The sequence below is a fragment of the Gorilla gorilla genome, chromosome 12 (genome assembly GCF_029281585.2).
Source record: "Gorilla gorilla gorilla isolate KB3781 chromosome 12, NHGRI_mGorGor1-v2.1_pri, whole genome shotgun sequence".
NCBI lineage: Eukaryota > Metazoa > Chordata > Mammalia > Primates > Hominidae > Gorilla > Gorilla gorilla.
The window spans coordinates 50,359,762-50,386,467 of record NC_073236.2 but is presented as its reverse complement, the minus strand read 5'-3'; the positions used below and the strand labels follow the sequence as shown (position 1 = coordinate 50,386,467).

Sequence of the window (26,706 nt, the reverse complement as noted above, 5' to 3'; positions counted from 1 at the left end):
AGGCGGGGTGGCTCATGCCTGTAACCCCAGCATTTTGGGAGGCCGAGGCAGGTGGATCACGAGGTCAGAAGATTGAGACCATCCTGGCTAACATGGTGAAACCTCGTCTCTACTAAAATACTAAAAAATTAGCCAGGTGTGGTGGCAGGCGCCTGTAGTCCCAGCTACTTGGGAGGCTGAGGCAGGAGAATGGCATGAACCCAGGAGACAGAGCTTGAAGTGAGCCAAGATTGCGCCACTGCGCTCCAGCCTGGGCGACACAGCAAAACTCCAGCTCAAAAAAAAAAAAAAAAAAAGAAAGAAATTTCTAAGCAACACTTTGTTGCTTAGAGGTTTCTTCCACTAGATACCCTACCCTAAGTCATCACTCTTACATTTAAACTTCCACAGATCCCCAGGACATGAACACAATGCACCCAATTTCTTTGCTGAGTCATAGCAAAGGTGACCTTTGCCCCAGTTCCCAACAAATTCCCCATTTCCATCTGAGACTTTGTCACCTTGGACTTCGTTGTCCGTATCACTATCAGCATTTTGGTCACAACCATTTAGCCAGTCTCTAAGAAGTTCCAAACGTTCCCTCATCTTGTTTTCTTCTGAGCCCTTTAAATTCTTCCAATCTTTGCCCATTACCCAGTTCCAAAGTTGACTCCACATTTTTAGATATCTTTATAGCTATGCCCCATTCTTCAGTACCAATTTTCTGTATTAAGCCATTCTTTTTTTTTTCTTTTTTTCTTTTTTTTTGAGACGGAGTCTCACTCTGTCACCCAGGCTGGAGTGCAGTGGCGCAATCTTGGCTCACTGCAAACTCCGCTTCCCGGGTTCATGCCATTCTCCTGCCTCAGCCTCCAGAGTAGCTGGGACTACAGGCACCCGCCACCACGCCCGACTAATTTTTTGTATTTTTAGTAGAGATGGGGTTTCACTGTGTTAGCCAGTGGTCTCAATCTCCTGACCTCATGATCCACCCACCTCAGCCTCCCACAGTGCTGGGATTACAGGCGTGAGCCACCATGCCTGGCCTGTATTAAGCCATTCTTATGTTGCTATAAAGAAATATCTGCGGCTGGGTAATTTATATGGAAATGAAGTTTATTTTGGCTCACAGTTCTGCAGGCTGCACAAGCATGGCACCCACATCTGCTCAGCTTTTGGCGAGGCCTTAGGAAACTTCCAATCATGGCAGAGAGCGAAGGGGAGCAGGGATGTCACATGTCGAAAGCAGTAACAAGAGAGCAATGGGGGAGTGCCACACACTTTTAAACAACCATATCTCAGGAGAACTCATTCACTATTGAGAGGACAGTACCAAGCTATTCATGAGGGATCTGCCCCCATGATCCAAACACCTCCCACCAGGCCCTACCTCCAACACTGGGGATTACATTTCAACATGAGATTTGGAGGGAACAAATACCCAGACTACATCATCTCCAGAGAAAAGGAAAAGGGAATTTAGAAACAACAAAAAAAAGCACATCCATCAGAGAACAGATGAGCTAAGGTGAAGAGGTAATTGCAGCTAAACAGAAATTTGCTGACTGAACGTGAAGCTGTCCCTTCCTGCTATGGACTTCAGATTTTAGCCCACTTGAATTGCTCCATATCCTCCAAGCCATGGCCATCCCTTGACTCTCTGGGCTCCCAAGCACTTGCTGCCTTCATCACACAGTTTGAGTGAAGGCAGAAAGACTGGTTTCCATGTACACTTTGTGGAAGCTTTCTCATTTCTCCATATAATCTCTGTCCTTTGTCTACTGCTTTAAAATCTAGAAATTGTTTACAAACAAAAAGGTGATCCTTTAAAAGCTCAAAGCTGATTGTGTCACCAATATATACCACTCTTAATGGCTTCCCATTAAACTTTGAGTAAAGACTTTATGGAGCCTACATAAGGCCGTGACTACCTGGCTCTTATTTTCCTCCTCATCCTCATCTCACCAACTCACCCTCCACTCCTATACCCCTCACTCCTTCCCCCTCCTCTCTCTGAGCTCCAGACTCCCAATTACCTACTTCCACCCTTTTTGACCCCCAGGGACTTATCTCAGCCTGGAATTTTCCCTCTTTGCTCTCCACTGAACTGTCCACTCCCAGTCTAAGACATGTGCTTATGTCACACGCCCTTACCGTGCTTATCTCAGTTTGTAATTATCTACTCATTTAGAAAAGTGTTGATGAAGGTCTTCACTGTCAGCTTTCAGGATAGCAGGAATCATAGCTGATTTTACTTACTTAACGGGGTTTCATTCTTTGTAACATTTTTTTTTTTTCTGAGATGGAGACTCACTCTTGCCCAGGCTGGAGTGCAATGGCATGATCTCGGCTCACTGCAACCTCCACCTCCTGGGTTCAAATGATTCTCCTGCTTCAGCCTCCCGAGTAGCTGGGATTACAGATGCCTGTCACCACGCCCAGCTAATTTTTTGTATTTTCTGTAAAGACGGGGTTTCATCATGTTGGCCAGGCTGGTCTCGATCTCCTGACCTCAGGCGATCCACCCACCTCAGCCTCCCAAAGTGCTGTGATTACAGGCATGAGCCACGGCACCCAGCCACTCCTTTTATACTTATGGGTGAGAAGCCATTAGAGATTATTTCTTCTTTTTTTTTCTCTCTTCATTAATGCACCAGGGTCACTAAGTAGTAGGATACTTTGAACTAGAATTCAAGACATTGAGTTTTAATTTTACCTCACACTCTCATATGAATTCTCCATGTGACCTCGGGCCATACTTCCCCTGTACCCTGTTTCCTCTTTTATAAAAGTAAGAGTCTAAACTAGATGGTCTCCGACATGCATCCTTCTCTAACATATTCTGGGACCTTCAATAAACTAAGATAAAGCAGAATAATTAAAACTTAATTTAAAAGAACACAGGAAAGGAAGCAGCTACATTAAGGAAAAGAGACATCCTCATGGTTGAAGAAGTGTATGCCCTGGTGTCTGGATCCCATTTAGGAAACTTGGTAACCTTGCAATCTTGGGCAGATTGCTTAATTTCTCTAGACCTTGACTTCCTCTTCTGTAAGATGTGATAAGAACATCTACCTCACAGGTTTCATGAGAGGATTAAATGAGATAATGTATTATAATCCCTTGAACATGGTAGGCTGTTATGTTAAGTCCTTTCCTCCTTCTCTGTAGCTAACATGGAATTTAAAAACACATTATAACTAGAGCATGAGCTGCGACTAAAGGCTCAATTGTCTCTGCATGTGTTGGCTCATGCATGCTTTATTCCTCTGAAGAGCTTTTATACCACGTGAAAGGAAATAATTGCATTTCCCTGAAAATTCACAGGAAAAAGTTATGTTTTTCTCTTCATTCAAGTGATTCTGTTAGACCCAACCACATGCAACAATTTTAAAGTTGCTTCCAAATATATTTACAAATATTTTCTGTCTTCAAGGAACAATGGCAAGACCATGACTCAGGTTCACATCCGGATTCCACCACTAACCATGTACCCAATTACTTCAGTCACCTTCATTCAGGTCTTACATATCACAGAATAAAATCAGATTTCATCAGAGGAGGTGAAGAGAGGGAGAGGAGCTATTTCAATCCCTTCTCCCCAACCCCCGTTTTTGTTTTTGTTTTTAACAAGGATCCTAGAGTTACTGAATGATAGCACGTTTGAGGGGGAAAGACCCTAAGGATGATCTTTATAAGCCATCACTTGGTGTTGGTGGTGATAAGAGACTCGAGTATCTTTATGCAGTGGAAAGAGAAGATTGGACTCGGAATCAGAAGCTTGAGTTCAAGCACTGGTTTCATCAGTCTTGTGATCTTGAGTTGGTCACTTAACCTCTTCAAGGGTCCTCAGCTATGAAAGATGATAGTATCAGCTAATTCTTGTAGGTGCAGTGAGGAGGCAGTGAGACAGTGCAGGTAAACTATAAAACAATTGTCACATGAAAGGCATCACAGTGATTCTTTGGACCCACAAGTTCCAATCTTATAAAACATATCCAGTCACCCACCAACATAGATCATCTCACCTTGCATATCTGATTTTGTGGATCATGGGAAAAAACTGCTGATTCCTAGCAAAACCCATGGCATAGGATAAGTGCACAATAATTTTTTTTTCCTAAATGATTTAGATGACAGTGACTCATTAAGGGTTTTCTGAGGCTTCCTCAGAGTGGAGAGGTGGGTGCCTGAAGCCACCCAAAGTCCCTGTCACAGGATGGCTCCCAACGCACACACCACAGGCCTGCCCAGTATGTTCCACTATCTACCCAGTAGAGCCCTGCCCAGTACGTTCCACTGTCCCTTCCCTAGAAGAGGTGACTGTTGTTCACAGTCCCAGAAAAGCGGGCTCCTCAAAACAATGCAAGGACCCACCTCTCTCTGAACCTCACCCACCCTAGTTTTCCTTTAAAAATCAATTTACAAGAAGATCATGTGAAGGAAAAGGTTGGGTGATATTCTAACCCAAGTTGGCTGTTTCTTAACCAAGTTCTCTTTGAAAAATTCAACAACCACCTTTGGGGAATTATTTTCAACAGAGGAGTGAGGATGGGACCAGGATAGGTACTGCCTATGTTGGTGGAACCAGGGTTTTTTCCTGTATTACCAAAGAGATGGTATGCATTGCTCCCAGAAGCTAAACATCTTCAGGCTTTCAATGGTGGCCTTCACCTGAAAATGTTATCCCTGTTGAAGCTTTTGAGCCAGTATTTTCATAAGAACTATATTTTCTTTGGTGAACTAAGGCATTATAATGATGACTATACAGGTTCTTGAGTGACTGAAGCCATCATTAGCATTGTTATTATTTTTGTTTAGTTGCATCTCCATAGCAGCTCACATTCACAATGTGCTTTGCAATTGTTCCTTAGCAATAGCCCTCACAAGATTCTCAGGAGGAGAGGGTTAATCAGGATTAACATTTCTGTGTTGTCTAAAGAGGAACCAAGGTAAGCAGAAATGTAGCCAGTTGGCTGGCATCACTGTTGCTTCAGGATTCATCCTTAGACACCCAAGCTTCTACCCTAGTCTGGTGCTACACTTACATTGCTTACATCCAAGTGTGGTTATTTCTGTGGCTCCTGTTATAACTATTATAGCACCAGGTCTATGACCAGGAGAATTAGACTGGCATTAAATCAGAATAAGCGATTTTGCACCTGCAATAGACCTTATGACACCTAACCAACCCCATTATTTACAATTAAACAGGAACAGAGGGAATACTTTATCCAACTCACACGAGCTGCTTTCCTCCCAGATCCATGCTCTTTTGCTTTTATTATTTTTTAGAGATGGGGGCTTCACTATGTTGCCCACACTGGACTAAAACTCTGGGCCTCAAGTGATTGTCCTGCCTCAGCCTCCTGAATAGCTGGGACTGCAGGGGCATGCCATCACACCTAGTTCATTTCCTTTATTTAAAATATACATGGCTTAAACGCCAACTGGGAACCCAAAACATTCATTTGCTAAGAGTCTGGTGTTCTACCACCTGAACTAGGCTGGCCACGGGAATTATAAAAGCTGAGAAATTCTTTAATAATAGTAACCAGGCAACACCATTGAAGTCTCGTATGTAAAAATCCATGCCTTCCTTTCTCCCAATCTCCATTCCCAAACTTAGCCACTGGCTTCTGGCTGAGGCCTTACGCATACCTCCCCGGGCTTGCACACACCTTCTTCTACAGAAGACACACCTTGGGCGTATCCTACAGAAGACCAGGCTTCTCTCTGGTCCTTGGTAGAGGGCTACTTTACTGTAACAGGGCCAGGGTGAAGAGTTCTCTCCTGAAGCTCCATCCCCTCTGTAGGAAATGTGTTGACAATATTCAGAAGAGTAAGAGGATCCAGACTTCTTTGTGCTCAAATACCACTGTTCTCTTCTCTACCCTGCCCTAACCAGGAGCTTGTCACCCCAAACTCTGAGGTGATTTATGCCTTAATCAAGCAAACTTCCCTCTTCAGAAAAGATGGCTCATTTTCCCTCAAAAGTTGCCAGGAGCTGCCAAGTATTCTGCCAATTCACCCTGGAGCACAATCAACAAATTCAGCCAGGACACAACTACAGCTACTATTAGAACTATTATTATTAATAAATTCCTCTCCAAATCTAGCCCCTTGACTTCGGATTTCACGATTTCTCCCTTCCTCCTAGAAACTTGATAAGTTTCCTGCGCTTCCCTTTTTCTAAGACTACATGTTTGTCATCTTATAAAGCAAAAGGGTGAATAAATGAACCAAATCAATAACTTCTGGAATATCTGCAAACAACAATAATATCAGCTATGCCATCTTTCACTATCTTAGCCAGTATCGAGTTGAATGAACATAGAAAAATACAAAACTGAATTCTTCCCTGTAAATTCCCCGTTTTGACGACGCACTTGTAGCCACGTAGCCACGCCTACTTAAGACAATTACAAAAGGCGAAGAAGACTGACTCAGGCTTAAGCTGCCAGCCAGAGAGGGAGTCATTTCATTGGCGTTTGAGTCAGCAAAGGTATTGTCCTCACATCTCTGGCTATTAAAGTATTTTCTGTTGTTGTTTTTCTCTTTGACTGTTTTCTCTCACATTGCCTTCTCTAAAGCTATAGCCTCTCCTTTCTTTTCTTGTCCCTCCCTGGTTTGGTATGTGACCTAGAATTACAGTCAGATTTCAGAAAATGATGCTCTCATTTTGCTGATAAGGACTGATTCGTTTTACTGAGGGACGGCAGAACTACTTTCCTGTGAGGGCATGGGTGAATACAACTGAGGCTTCTCATGGGAGGGAATCTCTACTATCCAAAATTATTAGGAGAAAATTGAACATTTCTAACTCTGTCTCTCTCTTACCTCTGTGTAAGACAGATACCTTATTCTTGTGGTGTTTTTGTAACCTCTTCAAACTTTCATTGATTGAATGCCTGTTCTGTGCAATACATTAGGTTGGGCACATAAGGAATACCAATATAAATAAAACATTCTAAAAGAAGTTTACGATCTAATAAAGGAGACAGGTACATAGCAAACTAATTCAAAGGAGCTAGAAGATGGAGAAAATGCTGAATGTGGACTAAGTCATTCAACAAAGTTTTCAGGAAGCACAAAGAGGAGGGGCTCGCCTCACAGATATCTGGATTAGAGGCTGGCTGAGCTGATGGTGGCTGGTGTTCTCTGTTGCAGAAGTCAAGATGGCCAAAGTTCCAGACATGTTTGAAGACCTGAAGAACTGTTACAGGTAAGGAATAAGATTTATCTCTTGTGATTTAATGAGGGTTTCAAGGCTCACCAGAATTCAGCTAGGCATAACAGTGGCCAGCATGGGGGCAGGCCGGCAGAGGCTGTAGAGATGTGTACTAGTCCTGAAGTCAGAGCAGGTTCAGAGAAGACCCAGAAAAACTAAGCATTCAGCATGTTAAACTGAGATTACATTGGCAGGGAGACCGCCATTTTAGAAAAATTATTTTTGAGGGCTGCTGAGCCCTACATGAATATCAGCATCAACTTAGACACAGCCTCTGTTAAGATCACATGCCCTGATATAAGAATGGGTTTTACTGGTCCATTCTCAGGAAAACTTGATCTCATTCAGGAACAGGAAATGGCTCCACAGCAAGCTGGGCATGTGAACTCACATATGCAGGCAAATCTCACTCAGATGTAGAAGAAAGGTAAATGAACACGAAGATAAAATTAAGGAACATATTAAACTAACATGATGTTTCCATTATCTGTAGTAAATACTAACACAAACTAGGCTGTCAAAATTTTGCCTGGATATTTTACTAAGTATAAATTATGAAATCTGTTTTAGTGAATACATGAAAGTAATGTGTAATATATAATATATTTGGTTAAAATAAAAATGAAGTGCTTCAAAACCTTTCTTTTCTCTAAAGGAGCTTAACATTCTTCCCTGAACTTCAATTAAAGCTCTTCAATTTGTTAGCCAAGTCCAATTTTTACAGATAAAGCACAGGTAAAGCTCAAAGCCTGTCTTGATGACTACTAATTCCAGATTAGTAAGATATGAATTACTCTACCTATGTGTATGTGTAGAAGTCCTTAAATTTCAAAGATGACAGTAATGGCCATGTGTATGTGTGTGACCCACAACTATCATGGTCATTAAAGTACATTGGCCAGAGACCACACTGAAATAACAACAATTACATTCTCATCATCTTATTTTGACAGTGAAAATGAAGAAGACAGTTCCTCCATTGATCATCTGTCTCTGAATCAGGTAAGCAAATGACTGTAATTCTCATTGGACTGCTATTCTTACACAGTGGTTTCTTCATCCAAAGAGAACAGCAATGACTTGAATCTTAAATACTTTTGTTTTACCCTCACTAGAGGTCCAGAGACCTGTCTTTCATTATAAGTGAGACCAGCTGCCTCTCTAAACTAATAGTTGATGTGCATTGGCTTCTCCCAGAACAGAGCAGAACTATCCCAAATCCCTGAGAACTGGAGTCTCCTGGGGCAGGCTTCATCAGGATGTTAGTTATGCCATCCTTAGAAAGGCCCCGCAGGCCGCTTCACCAGGTGTCTGTCTCCTAACGTGATGTGTTGTGGTTGTCTTCTCTGACACCAGCATCAGAGGTTAGAGAAAGTCTCCAAACATGAAGCTGAGAGACAGGAAGCAAGCCAGTTGGAAGTGAGAAGTCTACAGCCACTCATCAATCTGTGTTATTGTGTTTGGAGACCACAAATAGACACTATAAGTACTACCTAGTATGTCTTCAGTACTGGCTTTAAAAGCTGTCCCCAAAGGAGTATTTCTAAAATATTTTGAGCATTGTTAAGCAGATTTTTAACCTCCTGAGAGGGAACTAATTGGAAAGCTACCACTCACTACAATCATTGTTAACCTATTTAGTTACAACATCTCATTTTTGAGCATGCAAATAAATGAAAAAGTCTTCCTAAAAAAATCATCTTTTTATCCTGAAAGGAGGAAGGAAGGTGAGACAAAAGGGAGAGAGGGAGGGAAGCCTAATGAAACACCAGTTACCTCAGACCAGAATGGAGATCCTCCTCACTACATCTGTTGAATACAGCACCTACTGAAAGAACTTTCATTCCCTGACCATGAACAGCCTCTCAGTTTCTGTTTTCCTTCCTCATAGAAATCCTTCTATCATGTAACCTATGGCCCACTCCATGAAGGCTGCATGGATCAATCTGTGTCTCTGAGTATCTCTGAAACCTCTAAAACATCCAAGCTTACCTTCAAGGAGAGCATGGTGGTAGTAGCGACCAACGGGAAGGTTCTGAAGAAGAGACGGTTGAGTTTAAGCCAATCCATCACTGATGATGACCTGGAGGCCATCGCCAATGACTCAGAGGAAGGTAAGGGGTCAAGCACAATAATATCTTTCTTTTACAGTTTTAAGCAAGTAGGGACAGTAGAATTTAGGGGAAAATTAAACGTGGAGTCAGAATAACAAGAAGACAACCAAGCATTAGTCTGGTAACTATACAGAGGAAAATTAATTTTTATCCTTCTCCAGGAGGGAGAAATGAGCAGTGGCCTGAATCGAGAATACTTGCTCACAGCCATTATTTCTTAGCCATATTGTAAAGGTCGTGTGACTTTTAGCCTTTCAGGAGAAAGCAGTAATAGGACCACTTACGAGCTATGTTCCTCTCATACTAACTATGCCTCCTTGGGCATGTTACATAATCTTTCCGTGATTCAGTTTCCTCTACTGTAAAATGGAGATAATCAGAATCCCCCACTCATTGGATTGTTGTAAAGATTAAGAGTCTCAGGCTTTACAGACTGAGCTAGCTGGGCCCTCCTGACTGTTATAAAGATTAAATGAGTCAACATCCCCTAACTTCTGGACTAGAATAATGTCTGGTACAAAGTAAGCACCCAATAAATGTTAGCTATTACTATCATTATTATTATTATTTTATTTTATTTTTTTGAGATGGAGTCTGGCTCTGTCACCCAGGCTGGAGTGCAGTGGCGCAATCTCGGCTCACTGCAAGCTCTGCCTCCTGGGTTCATGCCATTCTCCTGCCTCAGCCTCCCGAGTAGCTGGGAATACAGTCACCCGCCACTGCTCCCGGCTAATTTTTTGTATTTTTAGTAGAGACGGGGTTTCACCGTGGTCTCCATCTCCTCGTGATCCACCCACCTCGGCCTCCCAAAGTGCTGGGATTACAGGCGTGAGCCACCGCATCCAGCCTATTATTATTATTATTACTACTACTACTACCTATATGAATACTACCAGCAATACTAATTTATTAATGACTGGATTATGTCTAAACCTCACAAGAATCCTACCTTCTCATTTTACATAAAAGGAAACTAAGCTCATTGAGATAGGTAAACTGCCCAATGGCATACATCTGTAAGTGGGAGAGCCTCAAATCTAATTCAGTTCTACCTGAGTAAAAAAATCATGGTTTCTCCTCCATCCCTTTACTGTACAAGCCTCCACATGAACTATAAACCCAATATTCCTGTTTTTAAGATAATACCTAAGCAATAACGCGTGTTCACCTAGAAGGTTTTAAAATGTAACAAAATATAAGAAAATAAAAATCACTCATATCGTCAGTGAGAGTTTACTACTGCCAGCACTATGGTATGTTTCCTTAAAATCTTTGCTATACACATACCTACATGTGAACAAATACGTCTAACATCAAGACCACACTATTTACAACTTTATATCCAGCTTTTCTTACTTAGCAATGTATTGAGGACATTTTAGAGTGCCCGTTTTTCACCATTATAAGCAATGCAACAATGAACATCTGTATAAATAAATATTCATTTCTCTCACCCTTTATTTCCTTAGAATATATTCCTAGAAGTAGAATTTCCCAGAGCCATGAGGATTTGTGACGCTATTGATATGTGCCACTTTGCAGAAACGTGGTGGGTCTGCACTCTCTGTGACATATATAATTATTTTTAATGCATTCATTTTTTTCTCAGAGTGCATTCGTTTGAAAACATAGACGGGAAATACTGGTAGTCTTCCTTGTCAGTTAGAAACACCCAAACAATGAAAAATGAAAAAGTTGCGCAAATAGTCTCTAAAAACAATGAAACTATTGCCTGAGGAATTGAAGTTTAAAAAGAAGCACATAAGCAACAACAAGGATAATCCCAGAAAACCAGTTCTGCTGACTGGGTGATTTCACTTCTCTTTGCTTCCTCATCTGGATTGGAATATTCCTAATATCCCCTCCAGAACTATTTTCCCTGCTTGTACTAGACTGTGTATATCATCTGTGTTTGTACATAGACATTAATCTGCACTTGTGATCATGGTTTTAGAAATCATCAAGCCTAGGTCAGCACCTTTTAGCTTCCTGAGCAATGTGAAATACAACTTTATGAGGATCATCAAAAACGAATTCATCCTGAATGATGCCCTCAATCAAAGTATAATTCGAGCCAATGATCAGTACCTCACGGCTGCTGCATTACATAATCTGGATGAAGCAGGTACATTAAAATGGCACCAGACATTTCTGTCATCCTCCCCTCCTTTCATTTACTTATTTATTTATTTCAATCTTTCTGCTTGCAAAAAACATACCTCTTCAGAGTTCTGGGTTGCACAATTCTTCCAGAATAGCTTGAAGCACAGCACCCCCATAAAAATCCCAAGCCAGGGCAGAAGGTTCAACTAAATCTGGAAGTTCCACAAAGAGAGAAGTTTCCTATCTTTGAGAGTAAAGGGTTGTGCACAAAGCTAGCTGATGTACTACCTCTTTGGTTCTTTCAGACATTCTTACCCTCAATTTTAAAACTGAGGAAACTGACTGTCAGACATATTAAATGATTTACTCAGATTTACCCAGAAGCCAATGAAGAACAATCACTCTCCTTTAAAAAGTCTGTTGATCAAACTCACAAGTAACACCAAACTAGGCAGGTCTTTATTATCTCTGATAACATATTTGTGAGGCAAAACCTCCAATAAGCTACAAATATGGCTTAAAGGATGAAGTTTAGTGTCCAAAAACTTTTATCACACACATCCAATTTTCATGGCGGACATGTTTTAGTTTCAACAGTATACATATTTTCAAAGGTCCAGAGAGGCAATTTTGCAATAAACAAGCAAGACTTTTTCTGATTGGATGCACTTCAGCTAACATGCTTTCAACTCTACATTTACAAATTATTTTGTGTTCTATTTTCCTACTTAATATTATTTCTGCAATTTTCCCAATATTGACATCGTATATGTATTTGCCATTTTTAATATCACTAGACTATTCAATCAGGTTGCTATGTTGGTCCCTTGGGTTTACTCTAAATAGCTTGATTGCAAATATCTTTGTATATATTATTGTTTTTTCTCCTATCTTGTAATTTCTTTGAGCACATCCCAAAGAGGAATGCCTAGATCAATGGGCATAAATAATTTGACAGCTCTTATTAAACATTATTCTGTAAGTAAAAACTGAACTACTTTTCAGTATCACTAGCAACATATGAGTGTATCAGCTTCCTAAACCCCTCCATGTTAGGTCATTATGAACTTATGATCTAACAAATCACAGGGTCTTATCCCACTAATGAAATTATAAGAGATTCAACACTTATTCAGCCCCCAAGGAGTCATTCAACATAGAAAATTCTAAGAACATTAACCAAGTATTTACCTGCCTAGTGAGTGTGGAAGACATTGTGAAGGACACAAAGATGTATAGAATTCCATTCCTGACTTCCAGGTATTTACACCATAGGTGGGGACCTAACTACACACACACACACACACACACACACACACACACACCATGCACACACAATCTACATCAACACTTGATTTTATACAAATACAATGAATTTACTTTCTTTTTGGTTCTTCTCTTCACCAGTGAAATTTGACATGGGTGCTTATAAGTCATCAAAGGATGATGCTAAAATTACCGTGATTCTAAGAATCTCAAAAACTCAATTGTATGTGACTGCCCAAGATGAAGACCAACCAGTGCTGCTGAAGGTCAGTTGTCTTTTGTCTCCAACTTACCTTCATTTACATCTCATATGTTTGTAAATAAGCCCAATAGGCAGACACCTCTAACAAGGTGACACCGTCCTCTTTCCTTCCTACCACAGCCCCCACCTGCCCACCCCACTCCCATCGATTCCAGAGGCATGCCTAGGCAGGATCTATGAGAAAATATAACAGAGAGTAAGAGGAAAATTACCTTCTTTCTTTTTCCTTTCCCTGACTGACCTTATTCACCTCCCATCCCAGAGCATCCATTTATTCCATTGATCTTTACTGACATCTATTATCTGACCTACACAATACTAGACATTAGGACAATGTGGCCTGCCTCCAAGAAACTCAAATAAGCCAACTGAGATCAGAGAGGATTAATCACCTGCCAATGGGCACAAAGCAACAAGCTGGGAGCCAAGTCCCAAAATGGGGCCTGCTGCTTCCAGTGCCCCTCTCTCTGCATTGATGTCAGCATTATCCTTCGTCCCAGTCCTGTCTCCACTACCACTTTCCCCCTCAAACACACACACACACAACAGCCTTAGATGTTTTCTCCACTAATAAGTAGGTGACTCAATTTGTAAGTATATAATCCAAGACCTTCTATTCCCAACTAGAATTTATGTGCCTGCCTGTGCTTTTCTACCTGGATCAAGTGATGTCTACAGAGTAGGGCAGTAGCTTCATTCATGAACTCATTCAACATGCATTATTCACTGAGAGCCTTCTATTTTTCAGGCATAGTGCCAACAGCAGTGTAGACAGTGGTGCATCAAAGCCTCTAGTCTCATAGAACTTAGTCTTCTGGAGGATATGGAAAACAGACAACCCAAACAACCAACAAAAGAGCAAGATGCTGCAAAAAAAAAAAAAAAAATGAATAGGGTGCTAAGATAGAGAAAAGTGGGAGAGTGCTATTTAGACAAAGTGGTAAAAACAAAGCCCCTTGTGAGATGAGAGCTGCCCGACAGGAGGGGGCGGGTCATGGTTGTGGGTTTTTGGGTAGGACATTCAGAGGAGTCTGAATGCACCCAGGCCCTACAACTTCAAGATGGTAAAGAACAGCTCCAAGGATCAGAAGAAGCATTCTTGGAACTGGGGCATTTTGAGAAGGAGGAAAAATATGCAGAGACTAGTGCTTGCAGAGCTTGCATTTGGATTTCATTTGAGGTACAATGAAAACCCATTAATGGGTTTCAGACAGTGCAATGGCCTGACCTCACTTATATTTCCTAACATAGAAAACAGATCAGAAGGAAGGCAATAGAGAAGCAGAAAGTCCAATGAGGAGGTTTCACAGCAGTCATGGGGGTGGGGTAAGGAAAAGAAGTGGAAAGAAACAGACAGAATTGGGTTATATTTTGGAGAAACAACATTTACTGAGAAGGGAAAAAGTAGGAGATGAATAGGTTTGGGAAATAAATCCTGCTGACATTGGAAACCCCAAGGAAGCCTCAAAAGTATATTTACTTGCTTTAGATTTAAAAGAGTAGGAAAGAAGCATCTCAACTTGGAATCTGAAATCTATTTTTCCATAAAAGTATTGTTAAATTCTACTCATACTCACAAGAAAAGTACATTCTAAAGAGTATAGAAAGAGTTTACTGATATACTTAGGAATTTTGTGTGTGTGTGTGTGTGTATGTGTGTGTGTGTGTTTAACCTTCAATTGTTGACTTAAATACTGAGATAAATGTCATCTAAATGCTAAATTGATTTCCCAAAGGTATGATTTGTTCACTTGGAGATCAAAATGTTTAGGGGGCTTAGAATCACTGTAATGCTCAGATTTGATGCAAAATGTCTTAGGCCTACGTTGAAGGCAGGACAGAAACAATGTTTCCCTCCTACCTGCCTGGATACAGTAAGATACTAGTGTCACTGACAATCTTCATAACTAATTTAGATCTCTCTCCAATCAACTAAGGAAATCAACTCTTATTAATAGACTGGGCCACACATCTACTAGGCATGTAATAAATGCTTGCTGAATGAACAAATGAATGAAGAGCCTATAGCATCACGTTACAGCCATAGTCCTAAAGTGCTGTTTCTCATGAAGGCCAAATGCTAAGGGATTGAGCTTCAGTCCTTTTTCTAACACCTTGTTCTCTAACAGAATTCTCTTCTTTTCTTCATAGGAGATGCCTGAGATACCCAAAACCATCACAGGTAGTGAGACCAACCTCCTCTTCTTCTGGGAAACTCACGGCACTAAGAACTACTTCACATCAGTTGCCCATCCAAACTTGTTTATTGCCACAAAGCAAGACTACTGGGTGTGCTTGGCAGGGGGGCCACCCTCTATCACTGACTTTCAGATACTGGAAAACCAGGCTTAGGTCTGGAGTCTGCTCACTTGTTCAGTGTTGACAGTTCATATGTACCATGTACATGAAGAAGCTAAATCCTTTACTGTTAGTCATTTGCTGAGCATGTACTGAGCCTTGTAATTCTAAATGAATGTTTACACTCTTTGTAAGAGTGGAACCAACACTAACATATAATGTTGTTATTTAAAGAACACCCTATATTTTGCATACTACCAATCATTTTAATTATTATTCTTCATAACAATCTTAGGAGGACCAGAGCTACTGACTATGGCTACCAAAAAGACTCTACCCATATTACAGATGGGCAAATTAAGGCATAAGAAAACTAAGAAATATGCACAATAGCAGTTGAAATAAGAAGCCACAGACCTAGGATTTCATGATTTCATTTCAACTGTTTGCCTTCTACTTTTAAGTTGCTGATGAACTCTTAATCAAATAGCATAAGTTTCTGGGACCTCAGTTTTATCATTTTCAAAATGGAGGGAATAATACCTAAGCCTTCCTGCCGCAACAGTTTTTTATGCTAATCAGGGAGCTCATTTTGGTAAAATACTTCTTGAAGCCGAGCCTCAAGATGAAGGCAAAGCACGAAATGTTATTTTTTAATTATTATTTATATATGTATTTATAAATATATTTAAGATAATTATAACATATTATATTTATGGGAGCCCCTTCATCCTCTGAGTGTGACCAGGCATCCTCCACAATAGCAGATAGTGTTTTCTGGGATGAGTAAGTTTGATTTCATTAATACAGGGCATTTTGGTCCAAGTTGTGCTTATCCCATAGCCAGGAAACTCTGCATTCTAGTACTTGGGAGACCTGTAATCATATAATAAATGTACATTAATTACCTTGAGCTGGCAATTGGTCCGATCTTTGACTCTTTTGCCATTAAACTTACCTGGGCATTCTTGTTTCATTCAATTCCACCTGCAATCAAGTCCTACAAGCTAAAATTAGATGAACTCAACTTTGACAACCATGAGACCACTGTTATCAAAACTTTCTTTTCTGGAATGTAATCAATGTTTCTTCTAGGTTCTAAAAATTGTGATCAGACCATAATGTTACATTATTATCAACAATAGTGATTGATAGAGTGTTATCAGTCATAACTAAATAAAGCTTGCAACAAAATTCTCTGACACATAGTTACTCATTGCCTTAATCATTATTTTACTGCATGGTAATTAGGGACAAATGGTAAATGTTTACATAAATAATTGTATTTAGTGTTACTTTATAAAATCAAACCAAGATTTTATATTTTTTTCTCCTCTTTGTTAGCTGCCAGTATGCATAAATGGCATTAAGAATGATAATATTTCCGGGTTCACTTAAAGCTCACATTACACATACACAAAACATGTGTTCCCATCTTTATACAAACTCACACATACAGACCTACATTAAAAACAACTAATAGGCCAGGCACGGTGGCTCAGACCTGGAATCCCAGCACTTTGGGAGGCCAAGGTGGGAAGATCACTTGAGGTCAGGAGTTCAAGACCAGCCTAGGCAACATAGTGAGACCTCATCTCTACAAAAAAAAATAAAAAATAAAAAAATGAGCTGGACATGGTAGTACACACCTGTAGTCCCAGCTACTCGGGAGGCTTGAGGTGGGAGGATCACTTGAGCCTGGGAGATGGAGGCTGCAGTGAGCCATAATCACACCACTGCACCCCAACCTGGGCAACAGAGTGAGACCCAGTCTCAAAAGATAAATTTTTAAAAATGTTAAAAAAAAATAAAAGAGAATTTTAAAAGAACAACTAATAGATCAAAGCATGGATGCAAGATATATTTAGTTGGAAAATCAAGGTTAAAATCAAGGGATCTTGGAATTAAGTGTGGTAGATTTGGGTAAGGAGTAGTCTAAGATGACCCTGTTTCTTGGTACTGGAGACTGGATAAGTGGCAGCGTCTTAACCAAATTTTTGGTAGAAATATGGAGGTCTTCTCCATTCCAGGATGAATGATGAGTAAAATCTTAGGCATGTAATTTGAGCTACTGGAAGGACACTCAATTGCAGATGTACAATGGGGAGATGATAACCTATCTGGAACTCAGAAAAATAACTGTATATAGATATGAAAGACATCAGTAGGTATGTAGTAGATAAAATCCTAAAAGTGATGTCAAAGGGAGAAGAGAAGTATATGGTGAACACTGTTGGTTGTCCATGCAATTGCCATCTCTTCTTCTTCCTTACTGACAGAACCCTGATTTCACTGAGAAGTCAACATGCCCTTCCCCAATTGATGAATCCAATTGGTTTAAGATTATGTTCATTCTATTCTTACATGACTAAGTCATGTTGACTTAATCCTATCAAATGAGATGTCGATCTGGAACAACTTCTGGAAACAACTTCTGGAAAAGATTTTCTACCTTGATTAAATAAAGAGCCATATAGATGGTCCTTTATCTTCCTTCTTCCTTGAATGAGATATGTTCTATGAGGAAGTGAAGCTTAGAACTGTGGTCAGCAACTTGCAACGACTGGGAAGTCAGAGCCACACAATGAAGAATGCAGAGTGGAAGGAGAAAAAGAGCCAGCATCTCTGACAACATTGTTACACCGAGAACCTACCTCCAGATTTTAAGAAAACAAGAAATGCTACTGTTATTAAGCCATTTTCACTGGGTTTGCTACGACTTGCAGTCAAATCTAGCTTAACTGATACAGAGCACCACAGAGAACTGGTCTCTCGTTTGTCTCATCCTGTTCTTTCTAGCAGCCACAACTTTCCTAGGGTTTCCTTAGCCCAAGTCTGGCTAGAGCAAGACTAAGTAAGACTTGATTCCTTATTGTCCTTTTGTTTTAAGAAATATTAAAGAATTATTTTAATATTAATATATTTTAAGAAATAAGGAAATACAAAACACTGAGCAAGCGACACAAATTCAAGAAATCTTAAAAAGTATAATAGCTGCTCAGTCTCTGATTAACAGTGAAATATGGAATCATTGTAGAAATGGCCTTGGAGTGTTATTCTCCCAGGCCAGCTATCCTTATGGTCTGCCCCACCTCCCTCATTGCCTAAACAGTAAGAGAGTCACCATGGTGAGACTCAACAGTCTTAGCACAGAACTTGTTACAGTCTATTTCTTTTCTTACAGTCCTATATATCAAGTTCCAAATCAATGAGAGTAAAGCCAAATCCCTGCCTTTAAACCCAAGGGACAGAAGCAAAAAGCCAAAAGATATTTCCCTAACCTTCCTCCCACTGAGTAGACTCCTCTGACATTTAAAAACCCCTACGCTTGAAATTTGAGGGGTGATGGAATTGTTGAGATGGTAATAATTATTGTGGTGGATATAAAATATGCTCGTGTATCTATATCTCTGAATGACTCAATGATTTATAAGTTTAATGGTTATATACATTTCTGACTTTTAAAAATGAATGTATGAGTATATGACAATATAATAATTTACAAAAAATTTATTATCTATAACACCTCATTGAACTATACATAAAATAGATTAAATTATACCTCAGTAACAAGGGATTTTTTTTAATTTACAAGGAAAAAACTCTTTATTCCATTTATCGCGTTGTGTATCCAGAGTGGTCTTTTTTTTTTTTTTTTTGTACCCTCTCTCAACCCTAGGCATGAGATGTTCATTTATCCTAAAATGCTCTATAGGGTAATTTACCTTTCTTGTGGATACATTGTTTGCATTTCCCTGTCATTGGCTCTCACTGGCCAAGAACACCTTTGCTCCTTCTTCTCTAAAACTTATTCCTCACCAATTTTTCTTTTTATCAGAGTGGCTGACAAAGGGTGTTATGCAACCTTATGAGCTCTGGAGGGTAAACTGAGGTCTGGTTCAAAAGTATACATCCCTGGGCCTCACCTCTGGAGATTCAGTCAGTTTGGGTAGACCTTGAGCATCTTAATTTTTTTAAGCTCCAAAAGTAACTCTCATGTTTATCACTGGTTAAGAACCACTGCATGAAGAGAGTCCCAGATTAAGGATGGTTTTATTATAGTGTTAATAATGGCTTCCCTTTGGGCAAGTCAATCCAGGGTTAGAAAAGATGAGAACACACAACTTCCACCTATCCAGTAGAGGCCTTCTCACAGCCACAGGGACACCGGCAGGCCTCATTTGGAAATAAGGTACTCAACAGCACAAGTACCCCCATTTTATATACTCACTTATACTTGCATAGAAGCTGAGAGGCCTGCCAAGCAGGTGCTTGCCTTTGGTGTCACTCTTCCAAAAGGTCTGGAGTGCTTTGCCCAATTGAGAGAGGCCTATGGAATAAGAAAAACATGAGTGGATGGTCCCTGTCTTATCTTCTCAACTCTCCACACTCTAAAAAACGACTTTGGCTCCTAGCATGACAAGAGCCTTGATTTTCAGAGGAACACTCCCTTCTCATCTCCACCAAGAAGTAGAGCTAATTTCCTTCCACACAGCTCCTATTCACTATTTCGTAGATGGTGAAGTCATTTCTTTGTCATGTAAGGAGAAATGCTGTTACTATTTTTTAAAACAGAAAGGAGAGGGTTTATGGAGATTACAGACAGGTATTCTTGATATGAATGTATTGCATCAATTTAGAAGATTATTCAACAGATGTTTTGTGCATATGTAGAATAAAATGCTGCAATCCCAAGGTCTCAGGCTGGGATCACTAAGAACACGTCATGCTGCAGACCTCATTACCACTTTTGATGGGATTACCTGAGTGGCATTGGCAGGTATATCTCTATTGTGGCAGTGAGTGGACTGTGGCTTAATGTCATTAAGCATTTGGATCAGATAGATAATTCGTCTTGTTCTGATCCATACCAAAGGAGTTTTCTTGAAGTTGTTTTGTGTTTGCTTTTGTTTTTACTTGTAAAGACAGGGTCTCACTATGTTACCTAGGCTGTTCTCAAACTCCTGTCATCAAGCGACCCTCCCACCTTGACCTCCCAAAGTGCTGGAATTACAAGTGTAAGCCCCTGCACCTGGCCTTCACCAAAGGAAGTTCTTATGATAGATTTCCTGCATATTTGCCTACAGGAAGATGATGCACTGGCTAGAGGTGTGAACATCAGGTCTCTTCTGCCATTCTAACCCTGTTATAAAGTAAAATTGGCTCTCCATCTTATAATTTAGTCTCCTTGAATTTAGAATACTGTAGAGTTTGGAATCAAGACCGGATTCAAATCTCATTTACTTTGTGATTTGGGCTAGTCTTTTAATCTCTCAATGTCAGTTTCCTTACTTGTAAAAATGGAGATAGTCATTACTATTAACACATCAAATATTTGTAATATCAAATGAGATAAAATACAGAAAGAGCTTAGCATAGCACCATGGATTTAGAGTGTTTGATTCATTCATTATTTTACTTAAAAGTAGCTATTATCACTTTTACTTAGTGAATGCATCCCTGAGAATCTAATCCACAATCATGATACCAATTAAATCAAGTTCCTGAATCCACACTGAGGGTTGGCTCAAGCAATTCTCCCACCTGGGTGAAGGTAAATATTCTACAAACCATCAGGTAAAGTTACTTGACCAGCCAGTCAGCCATCTTTGGTGACTTCAACCCAGCCATACTTATTTCTTTTCTGGGAGGGTTGGGGGTGTGGTTCATAGAGATGGGGTCTCTCTACGTTTCCCAGGCTGGTCTCAAATGCCTGGCTTCAAGCAATCCTGCCACCTTGGCTTCCCAAAGTGCTGGGATTACAAGCATGAACCACCGTACCCAGCCTGTATTTTGATTTTTACCATTGCATTTAGCAAAGTCTCTACTGATATTGTGGTAGACAAGGCAAAGACATATGGGCTATAAGAGCTAGTAGTATTATTGAATGGGCTTGTGGCTACTTATATATAGTGTGGTTACTGTATTGAAGGGATCTTTAAAAGGAGAAAGCCCTATTCATTCAAAAGACATTAATTTAGTTTCTATTTGGTGCCAAGAACAATGAATATAGTGGCCTACCCTCAGTTTACAGACTAGCAGGGAGAAAGATAAGCAAATAATCAAGCTAATCACAATCCTTGAGAAAGGGATGTTTTGTCTGAGACTGAAGGATTAAGAGTCAACAAAGAGACTAGCCTGGCCAACATGGTGAAACCCCGTCTCTACTCAAAATACAAAGAAAAAAATTAGCTGGGAATGGTGGCAGGTGCCTGTAATCCCAGCTACTTGGGAGGCTGAGGCACCAGAATCACTTGAACACAGGAGGTGGAAGTTGCAGTGAGCTGAGATCACACCACTGTATTCCAGCTGGGAAACAGAGTGAGGCTCCATCTCAAAAAAAAAAGTAAGAAGACAACTGACCCAATTTAAAAATTGGCAAAGACTCTGAATAGAGATATACAAATGGCCAGTAAACACATAAAAAGATGCTTAACATCATTAGTCATCAAGGAAATACAAATAAAACCACAATGTGATACCATTTCACAACCACTAGGATGGTTGTAATTTAAAAGATGGACAATAACAAGTGTTGTTGAGGTGTAAAGAAACTGGAACTTTCATACACTGCTGGTAGGAATGTAAAATGCTGCAGCTGCTTTGGAAAACAGTCTGGCAGTTCCTCAAATGGTTAAAGATAGAATTATCGTACGACACAGTAATTCCTCTCATTAGGTATATACCCATGAGTGTTGAAAACATATGTCTACACAAAAACTTATACATGAAAGTTCGTAACAGCATTATTCATAATAGCCAAAAAGTGGAAAGAACCTAGATGTCCATCAACTGATGAATGGCAAATAAAATATTGTATATCCGCACAATAGAATACCCAGTCATAAAAGAATGAAGTACTGACACATGCTATGTGGATAAACCTTGAAAACAGCATACTAAGTGAAAGTGAAACTTAACCAATAGTCCCATAGACTGTTCTTTCGGATAAACAGAAATTGACCCTTCTGGTCTTAAAGCTCGAAGCTTATATTTGTTTTGTTTGAGTTCCTTCCTGGGGAAAAGACTTCAGGCCTCTCAAAAAAAGTATCAAAGAACTGAAACTCGCCAGATCACCACATCCAGGCAATGAGACTTTGGACCACTCATTCATCAGGATTGCTTCCTTGCCCCTCCCTGGTTCCTGTTTTCTTACGCGTTGCTACATTTCTTCCCTCTATCCAAACCCCTGGTTTTAGGTCAGGGAGATGGATTTGAGATTGAGCTCCCATCTCCTCAGCTGCAGCACCTGATTAAAGCCTTCTTCCTTGGCAATACTTGTCATCTCAGTGACTGGCTTTCTGTGCAGCAAGCAGCAGGACCTAGATCAAACCCATGATATTTTGGTAACAAAAGAAGCCCATCAGAGACCACAAATTGCATAATTTCATATATATGAAATGTCTAGAAGGCAAATCTATAGAGATGGATAGTAGATTCATGGTTTCTAGGGGCTGAGAGGAGGGGAGAATGGGGAGTGACTGCTAATGAGTATAGGGTTTCTTTAGGGGGTGATGAAAATGTTAGAAAATTGAATTGTACACTGTAAGTGGGAGAATTGTACGGTATGTAAATATCTCAATAAGGCTGCTAGAGTAAAAATAATAATAATCAACTAGAGAAATGAGAAAGAAAGGTTGGATTCCCAGACAGAGAGGAGTATGGAAAGGAAAAAACAAAGTGTCTGGATAACACTGAGCAAGGGGAGAGTACTGTGGGCTAAGGCTAAGGGAGGTGGCTAATGCTGAGGGAGTAAAAGGCCAAGCCCTGCAGGGGCTTATAGGTCATTAGCCTGAGAGCAATGGAAAACCATTAAAGCCACAAGGATTGTCCTGGTGTGGTGGCTCACACCTGTAATCCCAACACTTTAGGAGATGGAGGCAGGTGGATCGCTTGAGCCAGGAGTTCGAGACCAACCTGGGGCAACATGGCAAAACCTCGTCTCTACAAAAAATACAAAAATTACCCAGATGGGTGACTGAGGTGGGAGGATCGCTTAAGCCAGAGAGGTGGGGGCTGCAGTGAGCTGAGATCATGCCACTGCACTCCAGCCGGGCAATGGAGCCAGATCCTTCTAAAAAAAACAACACCAGGATCATGGAAAGCTACAGTGGATACTTTGATGAATGAGTTAAGAATTTTATTTATTTATTTATTTGGAGACAGGGTCTTGCTCTGCCTCCCATGCTGGAGTGCGGTGGCATGACCACAGTGCACTGCAGCCTTCAACTTTTGGGCTCAAGTGATCCTCCCACCTCAGCCTCCTGAGTAGAAGGGACTGCAGGTGTGTGCCACCATGCCTGGTTAATTTTTGTATTTTTTTTTTTTTTTTTAGAAATGAGGTCTTGCTATGTTGCCCAGTCTGGTCTCAAACTCCTGGGCTCAAGCAATCCTCTTGCCTCAGCTTTACAAATTGCTGGGATTGATTACAGACATAAGCCACCATGCTTGGTAGAGTTGAGAATTTTTTTTACCTGCCTAGCTATTTTCCCACATTTTGTGTTCTACAAAATAGACCGTCAAATACCCAAAGGATGGAAAAAAAGGAGGCAGAACTGGCCTATGTTGCTCCAAAGGACCAGTAAGCAAGGAAGCTCATTTGAGTTCATTTTAACTTTCCTAATAAGCAGAAGTCTCCAATAACAGGACAGGTAAGGCAGCTCACCAACACCAGCAGTATTCCTGCAAAGGTGCAGTACCTACATGGGGTCTGTGGAATACTCCAGCACTGGGTGGGATATCAGGCAAGGTGACTTCTAAAACTGACATGCATTCAACCACCTAGATTCTACAAAGACCAAAACAAAACCGTCTTCACTTTTCTGAAACTGTTGGTGGAGTCCCTTTCTCAGTCATTAACAAAAATAATGATCAGTTTTCCTATTTTAAACATTTAATACACTATTGAAAATATCAAAATGCATAAATCCAGAAACCCTGGCTCTCTTCCAAACTCCCTATTTACGGCTAAAGAGAAGGGCTGCTGCAGGGGCTTCATGCCCTGCCGAGTACCCAACTGGTAAGCTGAACCTGGCCAACAGGTGCCCAGATATGACTGCCCCTCTACACACGACCTCTCTAGCATCCATGGAAGAGGAACCTTCATACACAAGGAGCCAAAAGCATTTTCCAGACCTCTTTAAGAAACTGGAGAATAGATGAAACAGGACAAACTTCAAAAGAAAAAACTTTTAGCATTAAAACAAGCGGAATGAAGTGTGTCTAGGGACTCAGGACAACTAGGCCTGCGATCCACTGTCCGTTTCTCCGTTAGCCTTATGGCCTTATAGTCAGCTGATCAGGTGAAATCGAAAATATACCTTGAACAAGAGATCACCCTGAGAGGAGTAAGGCAGTTTCTCAAAAAATTAAAAATAGAATTGCCATTTGATCCAACAATACCACTTCGTGGTATATACCCAAAAGAATGAAAAGGAGAGTCTCAAAGAGTTATTTGTGCATTCATGTTCATATTATTATTCACAATAGCCAAAAAGTGGAAGCAACTCAAGTGTCCGGAGAGGGATGGACCAAGAAGCAAAATGTGGCATGTCCACACAACGGAATGCTATTCCCCCTTAAAAGGAAAGGAAATTGACACATGCTACACATGGATGAACCTTGAATACTTTATGCTAAGTGAAACAAGCCAGTCACAGAACAAATACTCCATGATTCTACTTATATGGCACCTACAGTTGTCAAATCCATAGAGACAGAAACTAGAATGGTGATTGCCTGGGGCTGGGGGAGGGAGGAGTGCGGAGTTAGTGATGGGTACAGGGTTTCATTTGGGAAGATGAAAAAGTTCTGGAAAGGACAGTAGTGGCGGTTGTGCCACAATGTGAGGGTACTTAATACCACTAAACTGCACATTTTTGAAAAATTTAACACTTTAAAATGGTTAAAATGGTATATATGATGTTATGCATATTTTACCACAATTAAACGAGCCACCCTGCAGTACTAAGAACTAGGAGCCTTTAGATGCATAAGACCCATATGTCCTTTTTATAACATTCTTTCATAGCTCCCGTGAGTCTGAGACTTTGAAAGGACAGAATCAGGTAGCGGCCCCAGCATCCTGGGAGGACCGCCCTGTCTCTCCGCCCAGGGACTCCCGGAGCGCCAACCCCAGCTGGATTCAGCGTAACCGCCCCCCAACCACCAGCCCAGCTGAGGCCCCCACGGAAGGTCCCCTGCCCACTCGGAGGCGCACTCACAGGCACACTCAGATGCGAGCGGCGCCGCGCCCCGAGGAAGTCGCCCTCAATGCCGAGGTGCGCTGCACGTTCTTCCAATCAAAGGGCCCCAAGGTCGGGTTCTAAAGGCCAGAGCCAACCGCAAAGAGCCTATTGCCTGTTGTCCCGCCCTCCCGTGCTGACGACTGGCGAGTTTCAAACCCGCAGGAGCCAATGAGGACGCGCGGACGCGCGGCACGCCGGTCTTGGCTACAGGCGCGGCGTTTGAAGAAAAACTGTCACTGAAGAGTCATGGTGGGGCCCGGGCCTACCGCCGCTGCCGCTGTCGGTGAGTATGACCGCGAATGAGTTCCCGTTGTTCTCAGGCGTTGGAACACGGCCGGGGAAGTAGGAGGCCACCGAGTGAGTTCTTCCCGCGGGAGGTGCCTGTCCGCTCGCTTGCCTAAGTTTCCCCTGGGCGTTTTCCATCCTGGGAGCGCAGACGGGACCTCCGGCCACGGCCCCCAGGTAGACGTCTGGGCCCTGGGCGGCGGAGGCTGTGCGCAGGCCCAGATACCTCACGGGCATATTTCCAGAAAGCCCTGCAGCAGCCTTGCAAAGAGATGTCATTGTCACCATGTTCCGGATAAAGAAACTGAGGCCCCTTGCTCGGGTTTTCACCAGCAGTGGGAAGCTGCGCGCTGTTTTGATCCACATTTGGCTCCGGGCAGAGCCGGGCGTGGTCCTCTGTGCTAGGAGGCGGGGTCTGGCTGAAGCCCGGGTCTCCTGCCTCTGGCGGAGCTCTCACTCCACACCTCTCAGCCTGCGGTGGTTAGAAGTTGGTTGGTTAAATCTGCACCCAGGGCTAAGGCTTCTGCGTTCCCTAATCTCTTAGATGTGCTTGGAGCCCTTTCCTACCTTTCAAAATACTCCTGCTCAGATGCCACTTTCTCCAAGATACGCACCGTTGTTTTGTTTCATCCATTATTCCTGTTGATGCCTGCGAGGTCCTAGGCACTTTACATAACAAGCTTTAAAGATGGGCATTTCTGTCCGCCTTATAGGCTCAGCAGCAGCAAAGTTTGCTAATTTGCTAGAAGTCACGGAGGTGGGACTCCAACCCCCATGTCAGCCCCTACGCTTTACATTGCCTGCCAAGCTGTCTCTAAGGATAGATACATGAGCATCAGAGAGCAAAACAGGGCAACTCCGTTCAGATGAGGTTAAGAGTCGTTTGGCACCCCTGTCGTCTTTTTGTCTTCCTTCACATCA

At 41.4% G+C, this 26,706-nt stretch overlaps 3 protein-coding genes across 5 annotated transcripts in view; 2 read left to right on the top strand and 1 right to left on the bottom strand.

Moving 5' to 3' along the window:
- The window catches only part of IL37 (interleukin 37), a 156,903-nt gene extending 130,736 nt beyond the window's left edge, over positions 1–26,167 (bottom strand). The window contains exons 1-2 of one of the 2 annotated variants that reach the window (XM_063695711.1): positions 25,767–26,167; positions 19,485–19,583 (exon numbers count right to left, since the gene is read on the bottom strand). The gene's annotated coding sequence lies outside the window, so the exon portion shown is untranslated. Of the gene's footprint in view, positions 1–19,484; positions 19,584–25,476; positions 25,602–25,766 lie in introns of those variants that run through there. The other variant, XM_004031624.5, reaches the window with a different exon arrangement.
- IL1A (interleukin 1 alpha) lies at positions 6,364–16,455 on the top strand. Its single transcript, XM_004031622.4, has 7 exons — positions 6,364–6,484; positions 7,150–7,204; positions 8,164–8,212; positions 9,102–9,324; positions 11,279–11,449; positions 12,835–12,959; positions 15,107–16,455. Exons 2-7 carry the CDS (start codon positions 7,158–7,160, stop codon positions 15,305–15,307), a joined length of 816 nt encoding a protein of 271 aa, XP_004031670.1. The 5' UTR covers positions 6,364–6,484; positions 7,150–7,157; the 3' UTR covers positions 15,308–16,455.
- CKAP2L (cytoskeleton associated protein 2 like) overlaps positions 25,679–26,706 on the top strand; it is a 28,624-nt gene continuing 27,596 nt past the window's right edge. Inside the window, exon 1 of one of the 2 annotated variants that reach the window (XM_004031621.5) lies at positions 25,679–25,783. In XM_004031621.5, the coding sequence (XP_004031669.2) occupies positions 25,747–25,783 (37 nt within the window). In that variant the 5' untranslated portion in view covers positions 25,679–25,746. The remainder of the gene's footprint in view (positions 25,784–26,706) is intronic. The other variant, XM_063695708.1, reaches the window with a different exon arrangement.

What these genes read in the sequence shown, in the direction of transcription:
- IL1A (XM_004031622.4), top strand. Translation starts at nt 7,158, where the DNA reads ATGGCCAAAGTTCCAGACATGTTTGAAGACCTGAAGAACTGTTACAG. An exon ending in ATCATCTGTCTCTGAATCAG is followed by an intron (nt 8,213 to 9,101) that starts GTAAGCAAATGA and finishes CCTTCCTCATAG; the next exon opens with AAATCCTTCTATCATGTAAC. An exon ending in ACATAATCTGGATGAAGCAG is followed by an intron (nt 11,450 to 12,834) that starts GTACATTAAAAT and finishes TCTCTTCACCAG; the next exon opens with TGAAATTTGACATGGGTGCT.